We start from the raw sequence: 25,712 nt of genomic DNA, 5'->3' as shown, positions 1-25,712 counted from the left end.
TGGTTGTGGCGCAGATGTGGCGTTAAATGCATGCATGGATGTACATACAACATAGTACTCCGTACATACCACGGGGAACTTCCAGTATTTACGCACAATAGGAATGCTAATATACAATCATAGCATCTTTCTCTTCTACTAAGTCCAAAGTAATTTTCCTTCTAAAATCAAAGAGAAGAAAGGATAAGCAAGTAACGTAATGATTGTACAATTCAATCAAGTTGGCGGTGCAAGCTACATAGAGTGCTATATACACGAAAGATAAAAGAACAAAGTTGAAGTATACTCAGCTTCCTAGAGTGTACTCCGTTGGGAGAGTACTCCGTACAGCTCGTATTGTTAGCGCGTATAGGGATTATTTATTGCCAGTGCGCCCCGACTCTTGAATTGAGGGAGCAACTCACATTTTCCATGTGTGTATTAAGGCAGCTAGCTGTTTTAGACTACACGCGGGATGCCGGATATGCTTGTTAATGTAATGAGCCATCATAACTTGGCCGGAAGCATCTAACCTTTCAAGGTTGGTATGTAGGTAGATACCTAGTCCGGGGGCAGTGGTTTACTAATGTTTGTTGTGTTTGCATCCTGGATAGCCATACTGTTCAACTTACTCCCTATGTGTTGCAAAAACACTACATCTCTCCTCACAGGCGAGCTTGCCAACCTTCTACAACTCCTGCTACATTTTCCGCTACCAGCCGACAATATGAATCACACACGCAGTTTCATATCATCCGCCCAGGCCCTACGCCAGATCTTCATCGCACCCGTTCGCACCTCCAGAGTTGGCATTCTTGCGTTCAGTCCTCTTCAGAATGCACCCCAGACTCGGTTTTTTCAACAATCCCATTGCCTAGAGCTTCGATCATACCGGCCACCCGTTGAAAAGCCCCCGATAAACGAAGCTATCCGTGCGTCGTTTGTCCAAGTTGTGAACGACGAAGGTGACCTCGACCCTCCCACCAGACTAGAGGATGTCCTTGAAAGCTTTGACCACACCGAGTTCTTTCTTCTCCAGGTGCAAGAAGGAGACAATGACAACCCACCAGTTTGTAAGGTCTACAATAAGAAAGAAGTGCGAGCACACGAAAAGGCCAAATCAAAGTCAGCTCGCGAATCCAAGGTTATATTCAAACAAATTGAACTGAACTGGGCAATCGATGCCCATGACCTGTCGCACCGCCTGAAACAACTCTCCACCTTTTTGGAGAAAGGCCGCAGGGTGGAAATCCTATTGACCACCAAGAAGCGCAAGCGCAATCCCACAGTGGATGAGATCAAACAGGTCATGCAGAGTGTTTTGGACACAATCAGAGAGGCCGGTGGAACTCAGACCAAGGCAATGGAAGGTGAACCGGGGAAGCAACTTAGGATTACCGCACAGAAGAATATCTAGCGGAGAGGACTGCTTCCATGTATACTATATGGCATTGAACTGTACGACAACGTGACATCGCTGTTTCTCATCACTGTTATACTATTCTTTGGGTCCACTCGCACATACCTTGGAAGTAGCCCGGAGAGCTAAGGCCGTTGGAACTCTCCGTATTGAGACACATCTATTCATAAAATTGATGTTTCATTATCTCCATTTCCAGGCTAGGTATTCTGCCCGCAATTCGAGGCCTATGATTGGCTGATGACTAAGCTGTCCTGAGATGGGTCCATTCATCCCGGAACCCATCTTACTAGAAAATTTGGTGTTGACCTGGGCTTCTTCTTTCCCATCCTTACTCCATCTCTTTTAATCTTTCCTTTTTGTTCTTGTTCCATCGTTTTATTTATTGAACCAAGATGTCGAGCATCTCTCGTTCATTGAACCTCCTGGCGCGCACTAGCCGGTCCTCCCTGCTGCGTCCGACTACCGTCAACCCCGTCCACCATGTCTTCAGCAACAAGGTGACCGGCCGTGGGTTGGCCACTGCTTTCGAGCGTAACAAGCCCCACGTTAACATTGGTATGATCCTGTCGTTGGCGCATAATCCATCTCCACGCTAAAAGGTTGTTGCTTAGGTACTATTGGCCACGTCGATCACGGCAAGGTAAGCTATTCGCAACTTGTTCCGACATTTCCGCCATCTTCGAACATGAGATTTAACCCGTCCGCCCATAGACCACCCTGACTGCCGCTATCACCAAGCACCAGGCCTCTAAGGGTCTTGCCAACTTCCTCGACTATGCCTCCATTGACAAGGCCCCTGAGGAGCGCAAGCGTGGTATTACCATCTCGACTGCCCACATTGAATTTGCGACTGAGGACCGTCACTACGCCCATGTCGACTGCCCCGGTCACGCCGATTATATTAAGAACATGATTACCGGTGCTGCCAACATGGATGGTGCCATTGTCGTCGTTGCTGCGTCCGATGGTCAGATGTACGTCCCCCGGTCTAAAAACCTAGTTTGATGAGTGTGCTGACGCAAATCACGCATTAGGCCCCAGACCCGTGAGCACTTGCTGCTTGCCCGCCAGGTTGGTGTTCAGAAGATTGTTGTGTTCGTTAACAAGGTCGACGCTGTCGAGGACCCTGAGATGCTTGAGCTCGTCGAGCTCGAGATGCGTGAGCTCCTCTCCTCTTACGGATTCGAGGGTGAGGAGACTCCTATCGTCTTCGGCTCTGCCCTCTGCGCTCTGGAGAATCGCCGCCCCGAAATTGGTACTGAGCAGATTGAGAAGCTCATGCATGCCGTCGACACCTGGATCCCTACCCCCGAGCGTGATATGGATAAGCCTTTCCTTATGTCCGTTGAGGAAGTCTTCTCTATTCCTGGCCGTGGTACTGTTGTCTCTGGCCGTGTCGAACGTGGTCTCCTGAAGAAGGATACTGAGGTTGAAATCGTCGGTGCAACCGACTCCGGCAACCCCATCAAGACCAAGGTTACGGATATTGAGACCTTCAAAAAGTCCTGTGACGAGTCCCGTGCTGGTGACAACTCCGGTCTCCTGCTCCGTGGTGTCCGTCGTGAGGACATCCGCCGCGGCATGGTCGTTGCTGCCCCTAACAGCACCAAGGCTAACAACAAGTTCCTCGTGTCCATGTACGTTCTGACCGAGGCCGAGGGTGGTCGCCGTACTGGTTTCGGTGCCAACTACCGGCCCCAGGTCTACATCCGTACTGCTGGTAAGTTCAATTTCCACTGATATGATATCAAATCGATAAGGGATGCTAACTATGCTCTAGATGAGGCTGGTGATCTCAGCTTCCCTGATGGCGACATGGCCAGACGTGTCCAACCCGGTGACAACGTCGAGATGATCCTCAAGACCCACCACCCTGTTGCTGCGGAGCCCGGTCAGCGTTTCAACATCCGCGAGGGAGGCCGCACCGTTGCCACTGGTCTGATCACCCGTGTCGTCGAGTAAATGGTCCAGTAAATGATCCGCTCACGCCCTTGGTCAGGCAGGCGAACTGTCTGACCCTTGTATTATGAACCCTTTTTCTTTAACATGTTGTTTGTTTTGGCACCTTTCATTCCACAGCGCGGGAATCATCGATCAGCACGAGGGATCCGGGGTAAACCGGAGTTTTCGCTTGAATCTTGTTACTGTCTTGGAGACAAATGTAGTCGGATTTTCTTTCATTTCTCCACTCCCGTGAAAATGTATTCAGACAAAATTCTTCCTAAACTCATATATAATTTCAGTCCAAGTCTTAAGTCAATGTGTACAAGATATCTCGCTGCTTCACCTCTTATTTCTTTATATACCATGAGAGGAACAAACTTGAAAGCTAGATACATACTTGTAGACTTAATCGAAATACTCCTTACATCAACGCCAAATCGCAGTCCCGTCGATACCGGTTCCAATTGATGTTTCGCCCAGCGCCTGATTGCGGTATCGTTTAAGAATAATACAAACGTTGCGCATTTTCAAATACGCCGTGCGAAATCAGACACTACAATCGACACTATATAGAGCTGAGCAGGATTTGGTGCTGATATATGGTGCTGCGGACCTTCGCAGTACTTATTAATATGTGATGCTACGCTAGTTAGTTAGCATACGATTCGCCCAGGTGGTACGCTATCATAATAGAAATCCATATACGGAGGATAGTATCACTGAATTCTCTCCTCCGATACCGGTGCGCGGGTTATAGAATACAATAGTATATATCGTGCTCCGCGCATCAAGCATTTCATATCTTTATGTTGTATGTTGTACCTACATATGCTGTACGTACCTGGAAGAATTTTAGGGCGCATTACAGTGCGTACGGAGTGGAGTAGGGATGTTGACACCTCTAATTGGACCATCTAATTCCACATAGCTATATTTTCCTATCATTGGGCCTTCTATCAACCCACAGATACGTTATCAGACAGCGTTCGCTTACGCAGTTCACTTTCATTGGCGCTCCAGGGCTGTCATTGCTACCTACAGTAGAAGTATGTAACCTCACAACCCGCAAAACCAATCGGGAGAAACGGAGAACCGCATCAAAAGGATTAATATATTGGGAAGAACTCCACAAACAATACCGGAGAAACGGAAACAAGGCCAAAACACTATATTTAAGGGGAAAGCCATGGGCACATATGTAGAGGGCTTTTCTGGAATTTTTGGTATTTTCTTAGAAGATCGCGGAAGTGTTTCGCATTCTTTACCACCATGAAGAATCGAGACGATATTGGTCCTATAGCCAGTGGTGGGACAGTTGCTGTGACGCCCTTGCAAGCTCAAGATGCACCGACTTATCTTTTTACGTTGTATGATTTTATTTTTACATCAATTGAAAGGAGAGAAGCCTAATGACCTACCTAGCGGAGATTCTTACACCCAGACCGATTTCACTGTCGATGGCACACAGCCATCTATCTCAAACCCGATGGGGAACCCGATACTAGGTGAGTGCTATTCACCTGAACAAGTAGGATTGAAATAATCTTAGTGCCAAATAGGGACTGGCACAACGAGCGGTGGTATCAATTGGGTCGGATACTTGACCACTCTATACAATGTCTCGCCGGTACTCAGCTACAACTTCGCCGTCATAGGAGCGACAATCGACAACTCTATTGTCGATAGCAAGGTTAAGGATGTGACATCACAGGTCCGGGACTTCGAGTTAGCATATAGCAAGAAGCCTACATCTGCACCATGGTCTTCAGATAATGCGGTGTTTGGGTTTTGGATTGGGATCAATGAGTATCGCGCCTTAATACCCCGTTGTCAGTTATGTTCTAATGCTTCCAATTTGTAGCATCGGCCGCGGTCATCAAAACACCCAACCTAATGTACTTGTGCCGACATTAATGGCCCAGTACAAATGTCTTATTGAAAAAATATATGCATCGGGCGGACGGAGGTTTCTTTTCCTCAATGTCCCGCCGACAGATCGGAGTCCTATGATCACCAAACAGGGACCGGAAGCCGTCAAAACACACGCTACGTGGGTGAGGGCTTACAATAGCGGCCTTCAATCAATGATCAGTGACTTTAAGTCCAATCATACCGATGTACGTTTTGATCTCTTGCAGTATGTTCATATAATTAACCTGATCGTAGACTACTATCGTTCTTTACGATACCTGGTCCTTTATGCCGAAGATTCTGGACGATCCTCAGACATATGGATTTCCGAATGCCACTTGTTTCAATAAGGATGGCACATCCTGCATTTGGTGGGATCATTATCACCCGGGGCAGAACTACCATAAACTGCAGGCAGCAGATATGGTTCAGTACTTGCAGCCTCTCGGTGCTTGGTAGACTGGCAGAGGCGGAGCGAGATAGATAGACGTGAATCACAAGAGGGGATCAAAAAGCAGACCATAGAATAGTTAGCAGTATGGAAAATCCCAAACACAAGTCGTATAGAGGTTAGATATATATGTGGTAGACGGACTTAAGCGGAAGAAGCGTGTAAGTGATGCAGCTGATTGGCCCGGGCAAAAATATCCCACCACTTCGGCCGAACTTGACGGACGAATATCTATGAGAGCTAACTACTCAACGAGTGTGGACTTCTTTTTTGTTCTTTTGTTTAAGATTACGTAGGCCTGGCTTGACCTCGAGTGCTGCCTTGACTCTTCAGGGCTGTTGCGCCCCTTTCTCGGCCGTTTTGTCTCTACTCCCGAGATTATTCCTCGCCCAAAGGATGATGCTGTACAACCTCCAACGGTCATTAATCTGATCAACCTCTTTAGCAATATATCGTCGGTTGACAGATGATCTTATCCTTGCCTTTTCACTGTATGGGGTAAGATGAAATCCTGCACAGACCAAGAACCGCGAAAGCGGATGAGAAAGGGGACCAGAAGTTGCACAGAGTGTATGTGTCAAATGATTGATAATTGATATCTCGGCGCTAATAGCGTTCAATTATAGGTCGTCGACGCAAGATCCGATGCACATTCCACCCCAACCGCCCAGAAATCTGTAATGAGTGTCGGTCCAGAGGCATGAAATGTGTTGATCAAGAACATGCGGTTATCACCCCTCCATTATCCGGCTACCAGCGGAACTCCCAACTTGGCGAACAGCCATACAGCCTACGAGCGAGTCGCGCACCTAGAGAACCTCGTGGAGCGGTTGACCGACCGACTTGACCAACGGGACTCTGACACTCCGTCTTGTGAGCACCATGGGATAAATCAATGTTGGTATCTCCTGGATACGTGTGTATTGATATCGCGTGATTGACATTAACTAGCGGACGGCATAAATCACCCAAGGCCACTGGCTGCCGAGCCAGACGAACTAGGCCCATCCAGTGACCAGATTTGCAATGCACCAATACTACAACTGTTCGACAACTATATCGTGAGCCGCCAAGAGGACTCGTCGAATAATGATAAATTCACCGGTGTTCATGATATGTCGCCAAAGGCCGAAGCGGTGCGTGCCGAACTCATGTCTCTCCTTCCTCCCGCAGAAGATATGAATAAGATAATCAACGCGTCGTTCCACTGGTACGTGTGGCAAGATCATCTCCCAGAGCTGTTCGATCGACATGTCGGCAGACTCGCTTTTAATGAAAATTGTCGCGATAATCTAGTGGCTCCCGCCGAAGTCGCCAAGGCACTCATGTGCCTGTGTATCAGTGCGAGTCATGCTCCGTCTGAATTCGACTTCGGTACTTTAACCGTGCCTTTTGAGCCTCAAAAATTCTCTGATCGATGCATTGAGATGGTGGACCGTTTAATCGTCCGTGATGACAACTTCGCGGCTACCCTGCCCGGTATAGAATGTCAGATGTTGCTCCACAGAGTTCATTTGACTGATGGCCGGCTCCGGAAAGCTTGGCTAGTGATTCGTCGGGCAATCGAGTTTGCCCATTTAGCTGGAATGCATCTGTCCACCAAGATTCCAAGGCCAGGCGACTCCTTTTATGAACGGCGCTTGAAAATCTGGTGTTCCCTGGCAACATCGGATCGATTTCTGAGTTTAATTCTTGGCCTGCCTTATGGCATCAGCGATCAATTCTTTTTACCACAGATGGAACAACGCCTCAATTCAAACTTATCAGCTCCCGAGGAATACGTGTTGCGCATTGGCATTATTGCGGGACATATGGTTGACCGAAACCAAGACCCTTCCAAGATGACTATCGCAGCAACATTACGACTGGATCAAGAGCTGCAGGATTCTTGGGAATCTATGCCAAGTCACTTTCAAGTCGCAGAGCCTTGTGAGGATGAGAATCGGGAACACTACATTGAGAGGGTCCCGTTGCAATTCATGCTCAAGCTACTGCGTGCTTTTCTCCATCTACCCCTGATGCTGCAATCTCCCCATGAGCCTCAATTCCGTCCTTGCCACACGATCGCGATTCAATCCGCAAGAGAAGGCCTCGTTTTATACAAGGTCCTTCGATCTACCACCAAGCCCTATTTGTGCAAAATGATCGACTTTATGGCTTTCACGCTATGTCTTCTTTTGATAATCCACCTGCAAGGCTATTCCGATGAGAATCCATATCAAAGTAAAGAGCAAGATGAAGAAGACTGGGGTATGGTAAAGAAGGTGATTGAGATACTTCGTCAGGCGGCAACAGAGCTAGGAGGCTCAGTTGCTGCTGAGTCTGCGAACATCCTCGGCGCTATCCACGACACCAAAGATTTCAAGCACGATTGGAGCTGTCTCTCGAGCTGCAAAATTACAGTGCCCTATTTTGGTACTATTACTGTCGGTGCAGGAACCAAGTTTTCCAAGGGTCGCCCCCAAAGCAAGGAGCAGACATCAGTAGGATCAGGCACAATAGGGACGGAGGCTTCTTGCTCGGAACAATGTCCCACTCAGCTCTATACGCCGCCGATGTCTGACCCTGAAGGTGCGCTATGTACCAACAATGATGCCTTGAACGGTGCTTCCCTCACACCCACGATGGCGTCTGGATATCCAGACGAATCATGGCAGTCGAGAAGTGAAGTAGTGGCAAACCCATATGTCGGCCTGGAACTCAATGCGTTTAATGGACTGTTCGACGATTTTGGGCAGTACATGTGGCCAAACCGTAATATTGACCTCGGACTTGATCAGGGCTGGAATCTGAACTGGTCAGATGGCGAGCCACCACCATGAATTTAGACACCCTTGTGGCTTTACTTAAATGTCTGAAATATTTATATGCTGTAAATTAGAACATTTGACAATATATGTATTCCGTCGAAAGAAATGCGATTTCTATCATCTGATTGCATGACCGGGAACTGGATCTGTTGCCAGACCCTGGTCATGTCCAAATTGGCCAAGTAGCATTGATTCCCTGCAGTGTCAATACCATTAAGATTAGATCTCAATATCCTGTTAATAAAATGTAATAGAAGAGATCAGAACAAGAAATCGAGCCTAGAGAGGTCTAGAAATGACGTTGCCCGGGGGTTAAAGGGGGTTATGTAAGATTGTTTTCCCCAGCATCGACCTCGGGCTGATTATCTCAATGAACCCGTGAAAGGACCGTGTGATCCCTGAATTATTCCCATTTGCCCGTTTGATTAGTCTGTTGATGTTTCCCAGTTGCATGGTCCTCTAGATCCTAGTATATCCTTGTTATTTCAACTTGCTCTTGCCACAACACCTCCTCCTTGCCTAACATACACAGAGCAGAAGATAAACATGGCCGAACAACGCCCCTCGGGGTTGGAAAGGAGTCCAACTGCGCCGCCGGTTCTCTCAAACGGCCACTTTGCTTCGATCGGCGCCGAAGGTGATACGGCCTCCTATGAGCATGGCGTGCAGGTGATTGATGGGAATAAGGAGTTCAAGTACGACCACCTACATCTATGGTTTAACTAATCATGAGCCCTGAATGCTGATCGCATCACTATAGTCCCAACCTGTCCAAATATTTGGCCCTTGAGAAGGTCACGCCAGCTGGTTTCAACTACCATCTCATCTCCGTGTTCGGTTCGCAATCCACCGGAAAGTCCACACTGCTCAATCAACTGTTCGGTACCGAGTTCTCCGTGATGTCCGAGCTGGAAAGAAGGCAAACGACCAAGGGTATCTGGCTTTCGAATAACAAGAACCAGGGCGAAGCTGGCGCGACGGAGCGAATGGCTGATAACATCTTGGTCATGGACGTGGAAGGAACTGACGGTCGCGAGAGAGGCGAGGATCAGGACTTTGAGCGCAAGAGTGCGCTCTTCGCGCTTGCGACGAGTGAGGTCCTTATTGTCAACATCTGGGAACACCAGGTGGGGTTGTATCAGGGAGCCAACATGGGGTTGTTGAAGACCGTGTTTGAAGTCAACCTGCAACTGTTCCTAAAGGACAGACAGTATGTATACTTCTGATGGTCCCTTTCTCTATCGCTTTAGGTGCTAACCTCTCTCCAGCACCACCCACCGGTCCCTCCTATTTTTCGTCATTCGTGATTTCATCGGTACCACACCACTCAAGAACTTGCAGAAGACATTATTGGAAGACCTCTCCCGCCTCTGGGACACTATATCGAAACCTGCGGGTTTGGAGAAGTCGACAATTCACGACTACTTTGATTTCCAATTCTATGGACTGCCGCACAAGGGTTATCAGCCTGACCAGTTTGTGGCGGAGGCAAAAAAGCTTGGCCTGCGTTTCCGGGAAGGTCACCGAGACCCAACGAGGGATGCTCTTAAGGGCGAGTTCTCCGAAGGAGGAGTCTTCCTCCCAGAGTATCATCGCCGCATCCCGGCAGACGGATTCGCACACTACGCGGAAGGAATCTGGGATCAAATCGTCAACAATAAGGACTTGGATTTACCCACACAGCAGGAGTTGCTTGCGCAATTCCGTTGTGACGAAATTCTGCGCGAGGTAATGATCGGCTTCGATGAGGCGATCGTCGCATTTGAGGATAAGCAGGCCGAGTCCGTCCGTGCTGGTGCGCCAGAGGTTCTGGGAGGACTTGGCGTTGCCATGCGTGCTGCGCGTGTCAAGACGCTAAAGAGCTTTGAGACGGAAGCCAGCCGATACCACAAGGGTGTTTACCAACGGAAAAGCGCTGAGCTTCAGGGCAAGGTCGATACCCGCCTCAAGGCACTTTTCCACGGCCAGCTGTCGGCAGCTCACAAGTCTGGAATCCGTGACTTCAGTGATTCTGTCAGTGCTACTGTGAAGGATGGCCAAAAGAAGGGCGGCAGTTACGACTTCGCGGAAATCGTCACCAAAGAGGCCCAGTCTTCGTTGGAGAAGTTCGAGGAGGTTGCCAATTCCACGTTGGTGGATGGAGCCTCTTGGAGCAACTACGAGCAAGAGCTATCTTTGTATAAGAAAGAACTGGCTGAGGTCAGTGCCGGACTGCGCCGCGATGAAATGAGACGTTTGGCCACCCGTGTCGAGCGATGGGTTCAATCCCGCCTGGGTGAATCTGTGGGCCTTGAGTTCAATGCCCTCGGGTCTGGAAGAGCTGGCAGTGGTGCCCCCGAGAACGGGGAGAAGCCTGCCGAGAAGGACTTTTGGGATCGGATCTGGAACTTGTTCGAAGAGACTGTTCTTGACGCTGAGCGGAGATTCACGGACCGTGCGAGCAGCTTCGATGCTAGCATTGATGAGGTCGATGTTGGTCTTTGGCGACTGCGCCGTAAGTCTTGGGGTGTTCTCCGCGCCAAGATCGAAGAGGAGATGATTGAGGGCAACTTGCTCCTCAAGCTTCGGGAGAACTTCGAGGACAAGTTCCGCTACGACGAAGCCGGAGTGCCACGGATCTGGCGCCCAACAGATGACATCGAGGGCATTTACACCCGTGCTCGCGAGTCTACCTTGACAGTGATTCCTCTTCTGTCTCGTTTCCGGCTGGAAAGAACTACTGCCCCACCCCCGCTTGACCGATGGATTGGGCACACTCCAAGCACCGTGACATCTGCGGATGAGGAGGATCTTGCCCCCATCGGGGGGGTAGATGAACATGAGGGCAAGAGTTTGGAAGAAGAGATGACAATTCTTAGCGATACGAAACGCCAAGAGCTCACTGTACGATTCAAGAAGGCCGCGGACGGTGTCTATGTCGAAGCCAAGCGGAGTGCCATTGGCGGTATGACACAGGTCCCCTTGTATTTCTACGGTTTGTTGCTGGCTCTAGGCTGGAACGAAATCTGGGCTGGTAAGTTTTCATTGATGAATCCTTCATTTTCGCAGTCTGTATACTGACGTTGGTCTTCAGTCCTGCGCAACCCGGTTTATTTTATTCTGCTATTTGCGTGTGCTATTTGCGTATACATCACCTATCAGCTCAACCTGTGGGGTCCCATGCTGAAGATGACCGAAGCCGCCTCCCAGCAAGCTCTGGAAGAAGGCAAGCGCCGCCTGCGCGAGTTCCTCGAGTCCTCTGACGCTGGCCGCCAGGCTATTGCTATGTCGGCTGGGGAGCGTGCTGCGTCTTCAGGCCGCAAGGAAGAGTATGAAATGTCGGATATGCAAAAGAGTGGCTCGAAGGCTAGTGATGACCTGGATGGCATGTAACTACCTTGCTCTTCTGGCGATCACACTGTACTTTACTTTCTGTAGCTTCTATAAGCATACAATGTGGACTTTTTGACTACAATCTCTTTGCACAGAACAGAAGATTCGACTTTTACGACTTTGACTCGATTGAACAACTTACTACATATTTCTTGCATCGTCGTTGTGAATGCATCCACGCATTACAGGGGATGGTGGGGGACAGAAGAAGAGAAGGGGGGGTTTATACTCGCAGGTCAGGTGAGGACGTTGCACCTTCCAGAAGGATATCGATTACGTTATTAGGCAGGTGTACACAGGTTCAGAAGGAACGACAAGGGTTCTGCATTCCATTGGGATACAGAAGGGTGCGGCAGCGCGTGAAGGCATATTCTGGGCCTTCTTGATTTGCTTCTATTTCATCGGAACTCAACTTCTACATCAGCTCTTCGGTGATATCATATCCTGCTATGTTAGTAGCATCTCAATGGCGACCTTGATATACCAAATTCAACTACTGCGGGGGTCATACCCACGTCAAGGGTCCGGACTTCCTCCGAGGTGGGGTAGGTATATATTCACCCAACCCAGCGACTACCAAACTTAGCTTGTGCAATGTGAAGCTTTGAAGTTATTTGGCTAATCTCCTTCGCCAATTCCCTTTATCCTGAACCATGTCCGGTATTCCTAATCTCCCTGAGACATTCGATGATCTCCCCGACAAGCGTCGGTTCTGGCCTGGGACCGCAGGGTCAGAAGAAGAAGGGCTGGGAATGCTCCGCCTTCTGACGCCCGAGTTAGTCGCTCGCGCCGCACAAACACAAATCCAAACAGGCGAGCGGGTATGCTTAAACTGGAACATGGAGAATTTGAACCCACCAGGTAGAACAAGGGCACCTAACCGTTGAATAAAATGAGAACCTGTAAAACTCACAACTCGAGAAACCAGGATTCGGTCGCAAACCATTCGAGCACCGTGTCAAATGGGTCGCTGAGGGTGTCGCTTTCGATGACGAGTACCACTTCAACCCACAGCAGTCCTCCCAGTGGGACGGCCTCCGGCACCACAATGCGCCGGCCCCAACACCAGAAGACGAAGACCGACGCCTTTTCTACGGCGGTACGACGGCCGAGGAAATTCTAAACGAGAACTCGTCGCGGATTGGCATTGGGTTTTGGGCGAAGAAGGGTATTGCCGGGCGCGGCGTGCTGATCGATTACGTCTCCTACGCGGAGAGGAATGGCCTCAGCGTAAACGCGCTGAGTCGGCAAGTAATTTCATTGGACGAGGTGCAGAAGATCGCGCGCGAATGCAACATCATATTCCAAAAGGGCGATATCTTTTTCTTGCGGGTCGGCTTGCCCGGGACGTGGGAGCGGATGTCGGCCGAAGAGCGGGTAACATATAGTCAGCAGGGCATGCCGCAGCATGCCGGAATCGAACAGAGTGAGCGAGTGCTGCGCTTTATATGGGATAATCATTTTGCGGCTGTTGCATCCGATGCTGTTAGCTTTGAGGTTTTCCCGCCTCTGAACCCGGAGTTCGATTTGCATCATCATCTTCTGGCTGGGTGGGGTGTGCCTATTGGGGAGATGTTTGATTTGGATGAATTGGCTGCGACATGCAAGCGTTTGAAGCGTTGGAGTTTCTTTATTTCGAGTAGTCCGTTGAACTGCTCCCGGGGAGTGTCTAGTCCCCCTAACTGCATGGCTATTTTCTAGGTTCTTTTAAGAAGCTTTAATCCAAGGCAATTTGTAGATTCATAACCCGATTTATCATTTGGGGAGTACGGAGTATCTTAATGTCATATCCATTACCGCCACGTGACCCAGCCAACAGACACCTAATATATAAGGCCAACATTTTTATATGACCCACTTTTCCCTTTTCCCCCTTTGCCTCGGAAGCACACGGCTTCATTCCAATATTGTTTATTGTACAGATGAATCCTCGACTCGAATTGAGGGTAATATTGAAGGTCGAAATCATGTCTTGAACATGCAAATCTTAGCATGTAGGCCTTTTTGAAATATGACTGATCTCGACGCTCAGCCACATCCTAGAACAGGCTAACGCTAAGGTCTAAACATCGCTAGATTTATCCTCATGATTTTTTTTTTCCTTTATAGGCGAGGCATGCTGCCGCCATGTGAAAATTTATTTTCCTCTCTGAAGATATGCCGCCCACCATCAAACGGGTGGCGGCTCTTCTGTCCTGCATCCTCCTAGTTCTAGGGCTCTATATTTACTATCAACCTGAACCATCACGACCACTCACCCACAATGGAGTACTTGACAAATTTCCTGCCAAAAAGCCAAATCGACAGCAATTGTTTGATGGCTCTTGGGATTATCAGCGCGATAGAGATAATCTGATGCTCACACAAGACCAATGTGACCAGGCATTTCCCGATCTATACACTGAACTTGATCGCGCCAGGGACGATCGCAAATCTCGTCCGATATCCCTCAAGGAACTGGATGCAATCCCAGCCCGAAATGGATATATTCGAGCTATGATATATGATCAGCAGGTAAACAACATCATTTCGTGGGTCATCTACTTAGTGCTAAGCGTGGTCTAGTTGTATGTGATCGACAAGGAAGGCTCCATTTGGTCCCGAGAAAAAGCTACACTGTCTGCGATAAATCGAGCGATCATTTCATCGCCAGAGCCGCTCCCCAATATTGAATTCGCTTTCAATACAGATGACTCGGTCGATGAATTGCCCCTCTGGGGATACGCTCGTCGCGCAAAGGACAAGTCTATATGGCTGATCCCGGATTTCGGATACTGGTCCTGGCCAGAGACCAAAGCTGGGTCTACACGCGAAGTACAAGCCAAAGCCGAATGGGCGGAAGAAGAAGGGTTGACCTGGAGTAATAAAACCGCCAAGCTGCTCTGGCGTGGAGTGCCGATCATGGGCCCGACAATTCGGGATAAGCTTCTTCAAGTGACGAAAGACAAGTCCTGGGCGGATGTGAAGCCGCTTGTGTGGAATGATAAGGACAGTTTGAAGAATGACTACAAGACTATGCCGGAGCACTGCGAGTATCAATATGTCGCGCAGACAGAAGGGAATACGTACTCTGGTCGTCTGAAGTATCTCCAAAGTTGCAGGAGTGTGGTTGTCTCGCACGAGCTGGAGTGGATCCAGCACTACTATCATCTTATGAAATCGTCAGGACCCGAGCAAAACTTTGTCCAGGTGAGGCGTGATTGGTCAGATTTGGAGCGACAAATGCAGTATCTTTTGTCTCACGACGATGAGGCCAGACGAATTGCGGATAACAGCGTTCAAATTTTCCGCGAGAGATATCTCAGTCCTGCGGCAGAGGTGTGCTACTGGCGTCGGTTGATGCGAGAGTGGAAGAAGGTCATTGATTTCGAGCCTGAATTCTTCAAGATGGTGGATGGGAAGAAAGAATGGAGAGGCATTTCCGTGGAGAGCTTCTTGTTGATGGGAGAGCTGGAGTATGATCCCCGATGAAGGCACTGAAATATATACATGTGATACCCCGATTCGAAGCTTAAATTTGGATCCTTTCCCTTATTGACTAAGATACTTCGCAGTTGGGATATGCTGAACGCGCGAGCTGGGTATTATTCAACTGGTTTGCTGGATAGCCCGGTATCAGCCAAGCCCACACTTATATAGAAGTAGGCGAGAATTACTATACTAAAGGCTACAATTAAACTATAGAGATTACTTGGCCCCCTGTAAAACTAGTGCTTCATTCTTGTGCGAGATCAACATTTATTCGCCAAGACTGTTTTACGCATTCCGACCCTTTTCCCCTTCCCCCCCAGTGCCTTCGTGACTCTGCTGCAAAATACTAGGTAGGTAGTACTCAATTAAAGTCCTACATTCCAAGTTCTTGGAAAATGTGTTGTTTTGAGACTATGTTTACCCAACCACAATGATCGTCGCGTGCCATCGCTTCTTGGGAGCAACTACTTAAATACTATGAGACGCAATTCCTCGTCAGGTTCCTCGAACCAACTACTTTCACAACATCGACACTCTCTTTAACGCCTTTCCTAGCCGGAGAATTACTTTCTTTACCCAACAATCTTTACTCCCGACCAAGATGCACTTCTCTAAGGTGATTCCACCCCTCAATCGTTATACTTAGATGTACACAACTTGCTAACACAAACAGACCCTTGCCACCGCGGCCACCTTTGCCATGACTGTATACGCCGGCTTCCCTGTCGCCAGCGTTAGTTTCCTCTCATGGGAGAAGTGCGACATTGGCCGCCCCGCACTCGGCGAGGCCAAGTTCTCCGCCGATGTGAGCGTCACTCCTGTGACATGCGACAAGACCCCTGTCAACCGTGACTGGAGCATTGACAACTATTCCTTCCGCGCTCGCTTGGATACCAAGGACACCGTTTTCTGCCACGGCGTGACCATCTGGAACAACGATGGCTGCTCTGGTGAGCCTGTGTACTTCCTGCCTTTCGAACACAGCCCCTTCGCCGAGGGCCAGTGTCTCCCTGACATCCTCCAGCCTGGCTATGTCTCTTTCAAGCTGGCTTGCGAGGGTTTCCCCTAGAGGCTTAATATTCGATTTCCATGCAATCATGACTTCCGAGATTGTCATATTGGATTCTATGAAGACCTTGGATCGGCGATAGATACCTACATTCATTCATTGTCTGTTTTCTCTTATGTGTTTCTTACTTGGCCCTGGCTCACGGATAAATCTGGTATTACCGAGTACTTCCTAGGCTATATTTTCCACGAGACCACACTTCATAGCATAATGTTTCCTACCGACCGGCAAATTCAACAACTAATTTCTCTTCCATGAAGAACATACAATGCATAGATAGGCAAGAAGCATCAAATGTTGGCTAGTCCTGAGTTTTGACGCTCATGGTTCTGTACATATAACATGAGGATATCAACCTTATTACATGGTTAGGCTACTGTTAGCGTGGCGACTACTAGTCCCGAAATTAGCTCAACCAAGCCAAGGATGATGTTTATTCAAGCTGGTCAATGACGACGAGTTCAAGTAATCTCGCTTGACTTACCGTGTCGTTTTGCTTTGTTAAGCACTCAACTATAGATCACTGAACGCTTGGCAACTGCCAAATCTGCGTCAAGCGAATCTAGAAAGCCAACAAACCAGACTCAATAATCATGAAGCTAAAAAGTCTGGAATTCTAGCACCTTTCGGTAGCTTATTCCAGGAAGATACTCCAAATTTGGAACGGCTAACTACGCATAGAGCTTGCTAGCTTCATTGCCGGACCCTCTGACTGAATTAATACGGCAGTAACTGTATGACACGGTTATTAGCAAATTACATAACCTGTCTGTAGGATAGTTCACCTGCATTCCAAATAGCGCTAATACCAAAATTGATGGGCAGTAGACTTCTCGGCATGGAAACAAGGTTGGAGACACTTGTCTGTTCTAGTCCTCCTCTGAATTTGAGTCTTTGGCAGATACAGACAGGCAAGAAGTAGAGAAGAGGGGTGGGCTGGGAATCAGAAATTCTGTCTAATCCGGCGAGGGAGGCAAGGACCGACCACATGGACAGGTGACACTTGCAGCTGCGCTCGTTAAAGGGTCTCATTGTTCCTTCTCCTGTCCCATATTCCAACTCATATCCCTATTCATACACAACCGTACGACTATCATGCCTACAGACCCGAAAATTGACACCCTGCACCATCAACTCTTCGAAGAGGGGCTGAAGGTGTGCTGGGAGGATCCTTGGCGACGAGTACATGGACCGGGCTACCCACAACGCCAACACCTTCCCCCGGAAAGGGGCTCATTAGCGAGTGGCTCCCATCTTCCATTCCTATCTGTACCCTTACTTTATTAAATATTATCTTTTTTATCTTCGTCTTATATGCCTTTTGCCTTTTCCTATCTATTTCCTATCTATGGGTACTTACACGTCTGCGGGTAGTTCAGCCAGCCATATATGAACTCCTTTCCAACCCATTGCTCTCGATGCCAGGTTGGGCTCGTACTCGGTTTCAACCGGGTATGAGCCGCGGATCCTATAATTCTGCTGCCCGGTACCTTAGCTTAGTTGGTACTACTACTCCGTACTCTATATCTATCATATTTGAAGGATTTGGAGCAAGCTGGAGTGCTAATACCTAGCGGCGTTCTGTAGATATAGTGAAGTGAAGAAATACCCTACCCATAACTGCTCCGTACCGGTTCGTACATCTCGCAAATTCAAGCAAGGAGATCTGGACGCCCAAGGGTGGCCGGGAATTCTTGTCACTGTCTGCATGCAAGGTGATCATTTGGCAGCCTCATATATCATTCTTCTTGTGAGATTATGCAGGGGCATAGGGGCTAGGGTTACTTTCGGATTTAATGCAATTCATTGAGGCCTTGTTGCCTGATGTTGGCCTTAATACTGACCGCTTCTTGGAGCGAAGCGAAGCAATCACAAGGTCTTCTTAAAAGTTTTCGCCATGGAATAACTACCTCCAACTCGACAACTTTTTTACCACCTTACTCTATCAAGATAAGCTCAATAGATTTGATTTTTATTAGAGTGTTTTGAATTTTTCAGGTCCCGGTATGGCAGTCAAAATTGAATGTACCTTCCAGAGAAAACAAATTTGAGGTAAATATCTGTCGCTGAGGTGATACTATTGCCGAGTCTACGGGGTACGTTGTCACTATTCAGCTGTCACCACTGAAGCCCTATTCGGCGTGCCGTCTGCCGGGTGCCGCCTGTTGTGTACCCTCTGCCGCTTGCCGTCTACCTGTTACTTCCCGAAGCTAAAGTCGTAAAAACCTCTTATATTAGATGAATTACCAATTCTCTATTCAATATAATAAAAGTCAAGTCTATTGATATCGAGTTTTGTAGGGTTATCACTGAATTCAGGCTCAAACCGCCTAAGAATCATGCGATGTATGGATTGTATGGCAAAAATAGCTTTATATTCATGGCGCCAGATGCGCAGGCCTCCGTAATAGGTATCTTGATTTTTCTGCCATACCAAACTAAGGTATTAAGGCGCCATTGTATGCATTAAATCCGAAAGTATCCCTGGCCCTATGCCCCTGCGTAAAAAATTGGACGGGATCTCGAGGCGTTTCACCATCAGAGCAGTCTATTTGCTGCTCATGTTGCGGATTATCGGTCTGGAACGCTGCACGTGGAAGGCACCGTCCCTCAGTGTTGCGTCTCAATGGCGAGACCGACGATGCCAGCTGAAGGAAAACCTTCAGTTCATAGCCGGATATACTGAGAGGATATAAAAAGGGCTGTTTATTCCCGCTGCATTATATCCAACAACATTCCAACGGGCCATTCTGAAAATAATCGAGTATATGAAGAGTACAAAAACCCCGATACCTTAGTTCTGCTGTCTCGCCTTCGAAAGTTCTACATCATATTTCCTTTAAAACAAATCACAATGCCTTCCGCCGTTCGGCCTTCTGAGATGCACACCCATGTTGCCATTGTCGGTGCCGGACCTCGAGGAACTAGCGTTCTGGAGCGTCTTTGTGCCTCGGCACCCGAGTATCTTGTCCCAGGGGCACGATTGACCGTTCATATCGTTGATCCATCGCCCCCAGGCGCGGGTCATGTCTGGCGTACAAAGCAGTCGGATCAACTTCTGATGAACACAGTCAGCTCCCAGGTGACCTTGTTCACTGATGATAGTATTAGCTGCTCAGGCCCAATTCGTCCAGGGCCAAGTCTCTACACCTGGGCTGCCGATAAGATCCCTGGCCTTGGACCTGATGATTGTGGAACCCGTGCCCAGTACGGCCAATATCTCGAATGGATCTTCCAAGAGACTGTGCGACAAGCACCACCTCAAGTGCAGATTGAGGTGCATCCTGCTTTTGCTGTCCGCTTGTATGACACGTCCTATGGCCAGCAAACGCTCAAGCTGTCGAATGGCCGAACCCTTTCTAGCCTCGCAGCTGTCATTCTTGCGCAGGGTCACGTCCCGCTTCTGCTAGATATTGAACAACTGAAAATCAATGCTTACGCAGAGCTAAATGGCCTTCATCATATCACGCCCTCAAACCCGGCGGATGTTGATCTTTCTGTTATTGCTCCCGGAGAGAACGTTTTCCTGCGTGGTCTTGGTCTCAACTTCTTCGATTACATGGCCTTGTTAACATTGTCCCGGGGTGGTAGCTTCTCCGAAACTCCTAACGGCTTGAAATACCACCCATCGGGCAATGAGCCTCGGATGATTGCCGGATCTCGTCGTGGCATTCCATACCACTCCCGTGGCGACAACGGCAAAGGGGCATACGGCCGCCACATGCCCCTCGTCTTCACCGAAGAAGTAATCAACGCTTTCCGCAAGCATTCTGATGCTGGAAAAGCCCCAGACTTCCTCCAGGATATTTGGCCTCTCGTTTCCAAAGAAGTGGAAACCGTTTATTACTTGACTTTGTTGAAACGCGATAAGTTGGACCAGACCGACTTCCAGAAGAGGTTCCTAGAAACTGAGCCAAAGAGCCCGGAGGAAGCGCAAGTCCTTCGTGACTTTGGTATCTCGGAAGAGAAGTGGTGGTCCTGGGAGCGTATCCAGCGCCCACAGGGAGATCAGGTCTTCAATACTACCACTGAGTGGCGTGAGTGGTTGATCGCCTACCTTCGTGAGGATGCCAAGGAGGCCGCCCTTGGAAATCTGAACGGTCCACTAAAGGCAGCTTTGGATGTGATGCGCGATCTGAGAAACGAACTCCGACTCATCGTGGATCACAATGGTTTGACCGGCGCTTCTCATCGAGAGAATCTCGACCGCTGGTACACACCTCTGAATGCCTATGTGTCAATTGGACCTCCTCGCCAACGTATTGAGCAAATGATTGCGCTCATGGATGCGGGGGTTTTGGAAGTCCTTGGTCCCCGTCCACAGGTAAAGGCTCAGGACGAGGCTTGGCTAGTCCACTCGCCTGAGGTACCAGGCGAGCCAATCCGTGTTACCACATTGATCGAAGCCCGCTTGCCAGAGCCGAAACTCCGAAACACGGGAGATGAGCTTCTTTCCCATTTGTTCAAAACTGGTCAATGCCGCGCTCACACAATTGACGGATACGAGACTGGTGGTCTTGATGTGACTCAAAGCCCATACCATCTCATTGACACCCATGGCCGTGCGCACCCAAAGCGATTTGCTGTCGGTGTTCCAACTGAAGGAGTCCACTGGGTGACCGCTGCTGGTGCCAGACCAGGTGTGAACTCAGTCACACTTTGTGACACTGATGCCGTTGCCCGCGCTGCTCTTAGCGCAGCAGCTATCAAGGCTAAGATCACTCAGACCAAGATTGATGTGAAGACATTTCCCTGTATTGAGGTGTCCAAGCTCCGTGTCCATGCTTGAAGCGAGTGTGGTTATCATGTGCGGAGAAAAAAAGAGAGGGATATATTGGTGAAAGTGACGAGGAAAGCGAGGAATATACCGGAATGGAAAGGGAGAATGTGACATGCCATAAATTTTCAAATTGATATTTTTATGTATTTGTAGTTCAAATCAATGTTTGGTTTCCAGAGATAGCCTGATCTTATTGCGGAGCGGCTATTAAATGAATGATCTTAATATACAGGGGTATCCCGTAGAATGAATGAAACATATGCACAACTGAACATATAAGACAATAGTAAGACAACAGCTATCGATATCGAAGAGATCATGTACGCTCAATCGTGAATTGCAAAGACACCTCCCATCTTTGACCCCCGGTGCCATACCCACCACCTAGCCTGTTGCGAATCAAGCTAGATATCTTCTCCCGTAGCCGGACAAGATTATCCTCAGATCCGTTGACTCGGAGCTTGAGGTTTGCCATGCACAGCCCATAATGGACCTGCCAGAATCGAGCGTCGTCAATGCCGAACACAGCAGCGTCGGCTTCAATATCCTTGATAACATCAGAAACTCCTTGGCCGGAGTAGGACATGAGAAGCATGGAGCCTAGAGTTTTCACCAAGCGAGTTCCCAGGAAGCACATTGAGAATGCAATGGTACCAGATAAGAGCTTATCGAGCCAATCATAGATCCGGATCGAGACCAGAGGTAGAAGCAGCAGCAGAGCTGAACAAGAGAGGGTGAGAAAGTGGGACGGGTTGCTCAAGACCGATGGAAGAGATTCGATGTACCCAAATCGCATAGCCTTACCGATTCGAGCGTGGTTCTTGAGACCAATGGCTGACACGAGCGTTGATGAGATAGCTAGAATTGCAGTCACATCCACACTACCCAGAGAAATCCGATCATGGTCATGGGGGTGATGAGGCTCATGACCAGCCTTCTCGAGGAAATGCTGCAAATTATGGGAGATTAGATCCATCCCCATAAATAAAAGAAGCACAGCCATAGCGAATCCGGCTAAAACTTCTGCACGTTCAAGGCCAAACGGGTGGCGGATAGTTGATCTCTTCCAAACTTCAAAATTGCCAAGCACATCTACCGCAACACATAATAGAGCCCCGAGTGAGTCAAATAGAATCAGATGTGACAGTGCTGTCATGGCCAAGGATCCATGTGCGGTCCAGAGCGTGTATGCCGCAATGAACATATGGCACACACTCCACCAGAAGCGGGTCTTTTGTTCCTTCGACATGCTAGATCGGCATTCTTTCAGTGTTGGCATGGGCAAGGAGTTCGGAAGGGCTAGGGGCGCGCGAGGAGGAGGCTCGAGGAAGATCTGGTGCGAGATGCTACTGTGCTTGTACTTGTGGCCACGACGTTGTCCCATGTTCTGAAACACGAGGGAATAAGTTAACAATGCCGTCGTCACAGGTCATCAGCGCAATTCAACTCACCGATTTGATCACTGGGCTCTTCGCCATTACAGTAGTATTGAAATTGAATGGCCCGGCGGATGTGTCGCCCAAGCCATTCTCGATCGGCGTCTCTGCATCTTCAGGCGAGGTTGCTAGATTGAAAGAAGACTTTGTGGGGCTCAGAGTATTTCTGATTTCGGCGTCCATGATACCCTTTGTAAAGGAAGCCTTAAGCGGTGATAGGGAATTGCGATCGATGGGTATCCCCGAGTTGATCTGGGAGGCATGTTCGTCGTCCGCTGGTGGAGTGGGGGTGCGCGGGGGGAGAGGGAGAGGAAGATTCGAAGCCATCGTGCTGGCTTTACGAATATAATGCCTTTATGAATTGATGTTTCCTATATACACATGAGTACATATATAAGTTCAGTTCGGGGCTATCACTCCCCCCGGACGAGCTCCAATGTTTCTGCCGACCATCACGTGGGCGGCCTAAAAGCACCCTGAAGTCTGAATTATGAGATAGGTTCAAGGGTCGTTTGGACAAAAACAGGTAATAAACTAGTCTCAATGTTTATTCTAGCTGGGCTCAAGTCTTATTCGATATAAGCCTATGACCTGCAGAAACATGCACAAGTACGGAAGACTTTATTTTCATTGGTTGTGATACCATAAGCGGGCGTGGGGCCTTGTTCCATACCGAGAGGCCATTTTTCGGACTTCATCTCAATAACAGCTATATATACAGATATACAGAGGTATAAGTAGTTGCTGTCTAGCATGTGGGCTTATGGGGGTTTAGGCGAATGAGTTTATCGGGGGAGGGCCCGGGTATGCATGGCAAGCACTATGGACTAACAGACTTCGATGTAATTGTTCGAAGAAACTAGTCATTTGAATCGGCCAGGATGAAATAGGTACAACGAGAGTAAAATTTGATTTGTTTGAAAGAAAAGTCGGGTTCGGACCTGGTATATGAATACAGAGTCATGAAATCAGTTTGCTTCGCAACGCTCGTTTACACTATTTCAATATATCGCTTCAACTCCCTATAACCGAGTTAGTCTTGCGTTTATAGGTTGCACAGTATTTTCAACTTACCAATCAGTCACAGCTTCTCTCCAAAGTCCCAATTCGTGCTGTCTTGTGGCTGTGAAAAAGTCTACAAACTCCGAGCTCAAAATCTCCCGCGCAATACTTCCCGGAGCTGAGAAACGGTCCAAAGCCTTGTCCAAAGTATTGGGAAGAAGTTCTGGACGGTCCTCTGGCGTGCGTGCAGACATCGGTGGGACCTTGATCTCAAGCTTTTTCTGTACACCCCTCCAGCCGGCTGCAAGGATGACACTCAGTGCATAATGGGGATGTAGATCAGCCCCAGGAATGCGGACTTCGAAACGCGTGGCACCTGGCTTGCATACTGGTGGCGTGATAAGACGGATTGAGGCAATCCGGTCCTCGAGTCCCCAGCTAATGTGCACTGGTGCCCAGTAGTTCTCCACGAGGCGCTTGTATGAGTTCACAGTCGGCGCAAACAATGGCATGATATCTGGCAGAGCTTCCAGAAGACCAGCAAGGAAATGACGTCCTGTTTCGGAGAGGTATGCGATGTCCGACCATTGAGGGTTCGCCTCGGGTGTCTCTCTTGCAAACAGATTGTTCCCATCCTTGTCAGAAAGGGAGATGTGGATGTGTCCGGAGCTGCCTGGCATGCCTTGCATAGGCTTAGCCATGAAGCATGGTGTAATGCCGTGGTCAACCCCTAAGGACTTGGTTAAGAGTCTGTCGACTTGTTAGAGCTAGAAGCAACATTTGCGGTATTTGCGGCACTCACTTGAATAATGCCACTTTGTCTGCCATTTCACTAATTTCGGAAACCTTCAAGGCCTATGTAGAGTGTCAGAGTAGTTCACGGGATGACCTGAACGGATGACATACTGCTTCATAGACACCGGGCCCTCCCTCAGTGTGCCATCCTTCAATGCCACAATTTATCTGCGCACTGGTATTGAAAATATCGTAGAAGTACTTCTTGTTGACAACCGGTCGCGTTGAACTATAGCAAAACATGCCAGCTGTAATTGGCCGCAAGGCACTAGGGGGGTTTTTCTCTAAGAAGGTAGCGAGGTTGGGGTGCTGGGAGCCTGCACTGCCGTATCCATCTTCGGAAGGAGTCTGGAAGTTCATAAATTCGAGTTCGACTGTCTGATATCAGCTTTTTAGACTCCCTCGCCAAAATTTCCCGTGACTTACCTCCAGCTAAAGCATGAAGCCCTTCCCCCGCAAGCCTGTCACACAGACTCCTCAACATACTTCTCCCATCCGCAGAAACCGGGCGTGTATCATCAAGAAAACGCACTAGGAAGAAAGGGATATTTTCTTCCCAAGGTAGACGGCGGAACGAGTTCAGATCTGGAACAGCCAGGAAGTCTGCGTACCCTGATTCCGGGGGCGCGATCCGAGTATCAGTTGTCCATAGCATATCGTGCATGTCCCAGCCGAAAAGAGCTGAGCTGAAGCCGAATCCCTTTTCAGCAATCCCAAGGAACTTCTCCTTGGCCATAACTTTGCCACGAAGCACTCCATCGCTGTCGATACCGGCGACTTTGACTTTGATGTCATCGGCCAGAAGGCTGGGGAGTGATTCGAGAGTGATTATAGTGGGCGTAGTCATTTTGGAGAAATCCAACAATAGCAGCAGGACTAACTAGCCGAGTTCAACAATTGGGGTGTGAATTAAAAGAGACATTTCGCCGGCCCCTGTGGCTTTATACAATTGCGTGAATTGTGGGTTGTTGAAGTTGCGGGTCCAACATGTGGTCGACATTAATGCCGCGCATCACTGAGACCGAAAATATCCCCGCGCGGTGCAGATGGTAGACAATAGCGCGTACTCTCTTTACACGCAACTTTGGAAAACAATGGTCATAGGTGAAGCTATGATGGGATGTGAGATGCTCCGCGGTCCGCGCTGTGGGGTTCCGTAGATAGCGCGCTTATCCTGTCGAAATGATACAGAGCTTGAGAGTCCGGCTTTGGATTAAATTGTATTAACCTCATGTGTTCATTGTTCATTCTGAATCTAAAGTGGAAGTA

The 25,712-nt window shown here is 48.7% G+C and overlaps 11 protein-coding genes across 11 annotated transcripts; 9 read left to right on the top strand and 2 right to left on the bottom strand.

Moving 5' to 3' along the window:
• Nucleotides 1–706: 706 nt before the first annotated feature.
• LCP9604111_2529 (putative translation initiation factor IF3) lies at nt 707–1,396 on the top strand (the record flags this gene model as incomplete). Its single annotated transcript, XM_039070016.1, has 1 exon — nt 707–1,396. One exon carries the CDS (start codon nt 707–709, stop codon nt 1,394–1,396), a length of 690 nt encoding a protein of 229 aa, XP_038931281.1.
• A 398-nt stretch (nt 1,397–1,794) lies between these two features.
• On the top strand, nt 1,795–3,364 carry LCP9604111_2528 (translation elongation factor Tu; the record flags this gene model as incomplete). The annotated part of the gene is made up of 5 exons (XM_039070015.1): nt 1,795–1,957; nt 2,014–2,042; nt 2,114–2,376; nt 2,437–3,122; nt 3,183–3,364. The coding sequence occupies 5 exons, from the start codon at nt 1,795–1,797 to the stop codon at nt 3,362–3,364; spliced, it is 1,323 nt and encodes a 440-aa protein (XP_038931280.1).
• Nucleotides 3,365–4,615: 1,251 nt separating this feature from the next.
• LCP9604111_2527 (SGNH/GDSL hydrolase family protein) lies at nt 4,616–5,716 on the top strand (the record flags this gene model as incomplete). Its single annotated transcript, XM_039070014.1, has 5 exons — nt 4,616–4,713; nt 4,769–4,851; nt 4,906–5,152; nt 5,208–5,463; nt 5,513–5,716. 5 exons carry the CDS (start codon nt 4,616–4,618, stop codon nt 5,714–5,716), a joined length of 888 nt encoding a protein of 295 aa, XP_038931279.1.
• Nucleotides 5,717–6,211: 495 nt separating this feature from the next.
• LCP9604111_2526 (uncharacterized protein) lies at nt 6,212–8,530 on the top strand (the record flags this gene model as incomplete). The annotated part of the gene is made up of 4 exons (XM_039070013.1): nt 6,212–6,278; nt 6,335–6,385; nt 6,498–6,605; nt 6,660–8,530. The coding sequence occupies 4 exons, from the start codon at nt 6,212–6,214 to the stop codon at nt 8,528–8,530; spliced, it is 2,097 nt and encodes a 698-aa protein (XP_038931278.1).
• A 534-nt stretch (nt 8,531–9,064) lies between these two features.
• sey1 (dynamin-like GTPase SEY1) lies at nt 9,065–11,890 on the top strand (the record flags this gene model as incomplete). Its single annotated transcript, XM_039070012.1, has 4 exons — nt 9,065–9,213; nt 9,279–9,728; nt 9,787–11,531; nt 11,592–11,890. 4 exons carry the CDS (start codon nt 9,065–9,067, stop codon nt 11,888–11,890), a joined length of 2,643 nt encoding a protein of 880 aa, XP_038931277.1.
• Nucleotides 11,891–12,543: 653 nt separating this feature from the next.
• Nucleotides 12,544–13,591, top strand: LCP9604111_2524 (uncharacterized protein; the record flags this gene model as incomplete). Its single annotated transcript, XM_039070011.1, has 2 exons — nt 12,544–12,751; nt 12,819–13,591. 2 exons carry the CDS (start codon nt 12,544–12,546, stop codon nt 13,589–13,591), a joined length of 981 nt encoding a protein of 326 aa, XP_038931276.1.
• Nucleotides 13,592–14,047: 456 nt separating this feature from the next.
• On the top strand, nt 14,048–15,361 carry LCP9604111_2523 (CAZyme family GT90; the record flags this gene model as incomplete). The annotated part of the gene is made up of 2 exons (XM_039070010.1): nt 14,048–14,404; nt 14,456–15,361. 2 exons carry the CDS (start codon nt 14,048–14,050, stop codon nt 15,359–15,361), a joined length of 1,263 nt encoding a protein of 420 aa, XP_038931275.1.
• Nucleotides 15,362–15,962: 601 nt separating this feature from the next.
• On the top strand, nt 15,963–16,430 carry ccpA (the record flags this gene model as incomplete). Its single annotated transcript, XM_039070009.1, has 2 exons — nt 15,963–15,977; nt 16,035–16,430. 2 exons carry the CDS (start codon nt 15,963–15,965, stop codon nt 16,428–16,430), a joined length of 411 nt encoding a protein of 136 aa, XP_038931274.1.
• A 2,854-nt stretch (nt 16,431–19,284) lies between these two features.
• On the top strand, nt 19,285–21,219 carry LCP9604111_2521 (FAD/NAD(P)-binding protein; the record flags this gene model as incomplete). The annotated part of the gene is made up of 1 exon (XM_039070008.1): nt 19,285–21,219. One exon carries the CDS (start codon nt 19,285–19,287, stop codon nt 21,217–21,219), a length of 1,935 nt encoding a protein of 644 aa, XP_038931273.1.
• A 307-nt stretch (nt 21,220–21,526) lies between these two features.
• Nucleotides 21,527–22,973, bottom strand: LCP9604111_2520 (cation efflux family protein family; the record flags this gene model as incomplete). Its single annotated transcript, XM_039070007.1, has 2 exons — nt 21,527–22,597; nt 22,662–22,973. The coding sequence occupies 2 exons, from the start codon at nt 22,971–22,973 to the stop codon at nt 21,527–21,529; spliced, it is 1,383 nt and encodes a 460-aa protein (XP_038931272.1).
• Nucleotides 22,974–23,637: 664 nt separating this feature from the next.
• Nucleotides 23,638–25,290, bottom strand: LCP9604111_2519 (glutamine synthetase family protein; the record flags this gene model as incomplete). The annotated part of the gene is made up of 5 exons (XM_039070005.1): nt 23,638–23,668; nt 23,721–24,398; nt 24,451–24,503; nt 24,555–24,817; nt 24,870–25,290. 5 exons carry the CDS (start codon nt 25,288–25,290, stop codon nt 23,638–23,640), a joined length of 1,446 nt encoding a protein of 481 aa, XP_038931271.1.
• Between the last annotated feature and the right edge of the window lie 422 nt (nt 25,291–25,712).

The sequence above is a fragment of the Penicillium roqueforti genome, assembly GCF_015533775.1.
Source record: "Penicillium roqueforti strain LCP96 04111 chromosome Unknown scaffold_03, whole genome shotgun sequence".
Classification (NCBI taxonomy): domain Eukaryota; kingdom Fungi; phylum Ascomycota; class Eurotiomycetes; order Eurotiales; family Aspergillaceae; genus Penicillium; species Penicillium roqueforti.
The sequence above is the reverse complement of the archived record's forward strand: the minus strand, read 5'-3'. Positions and strand labels throughout refer to the sequence as shown.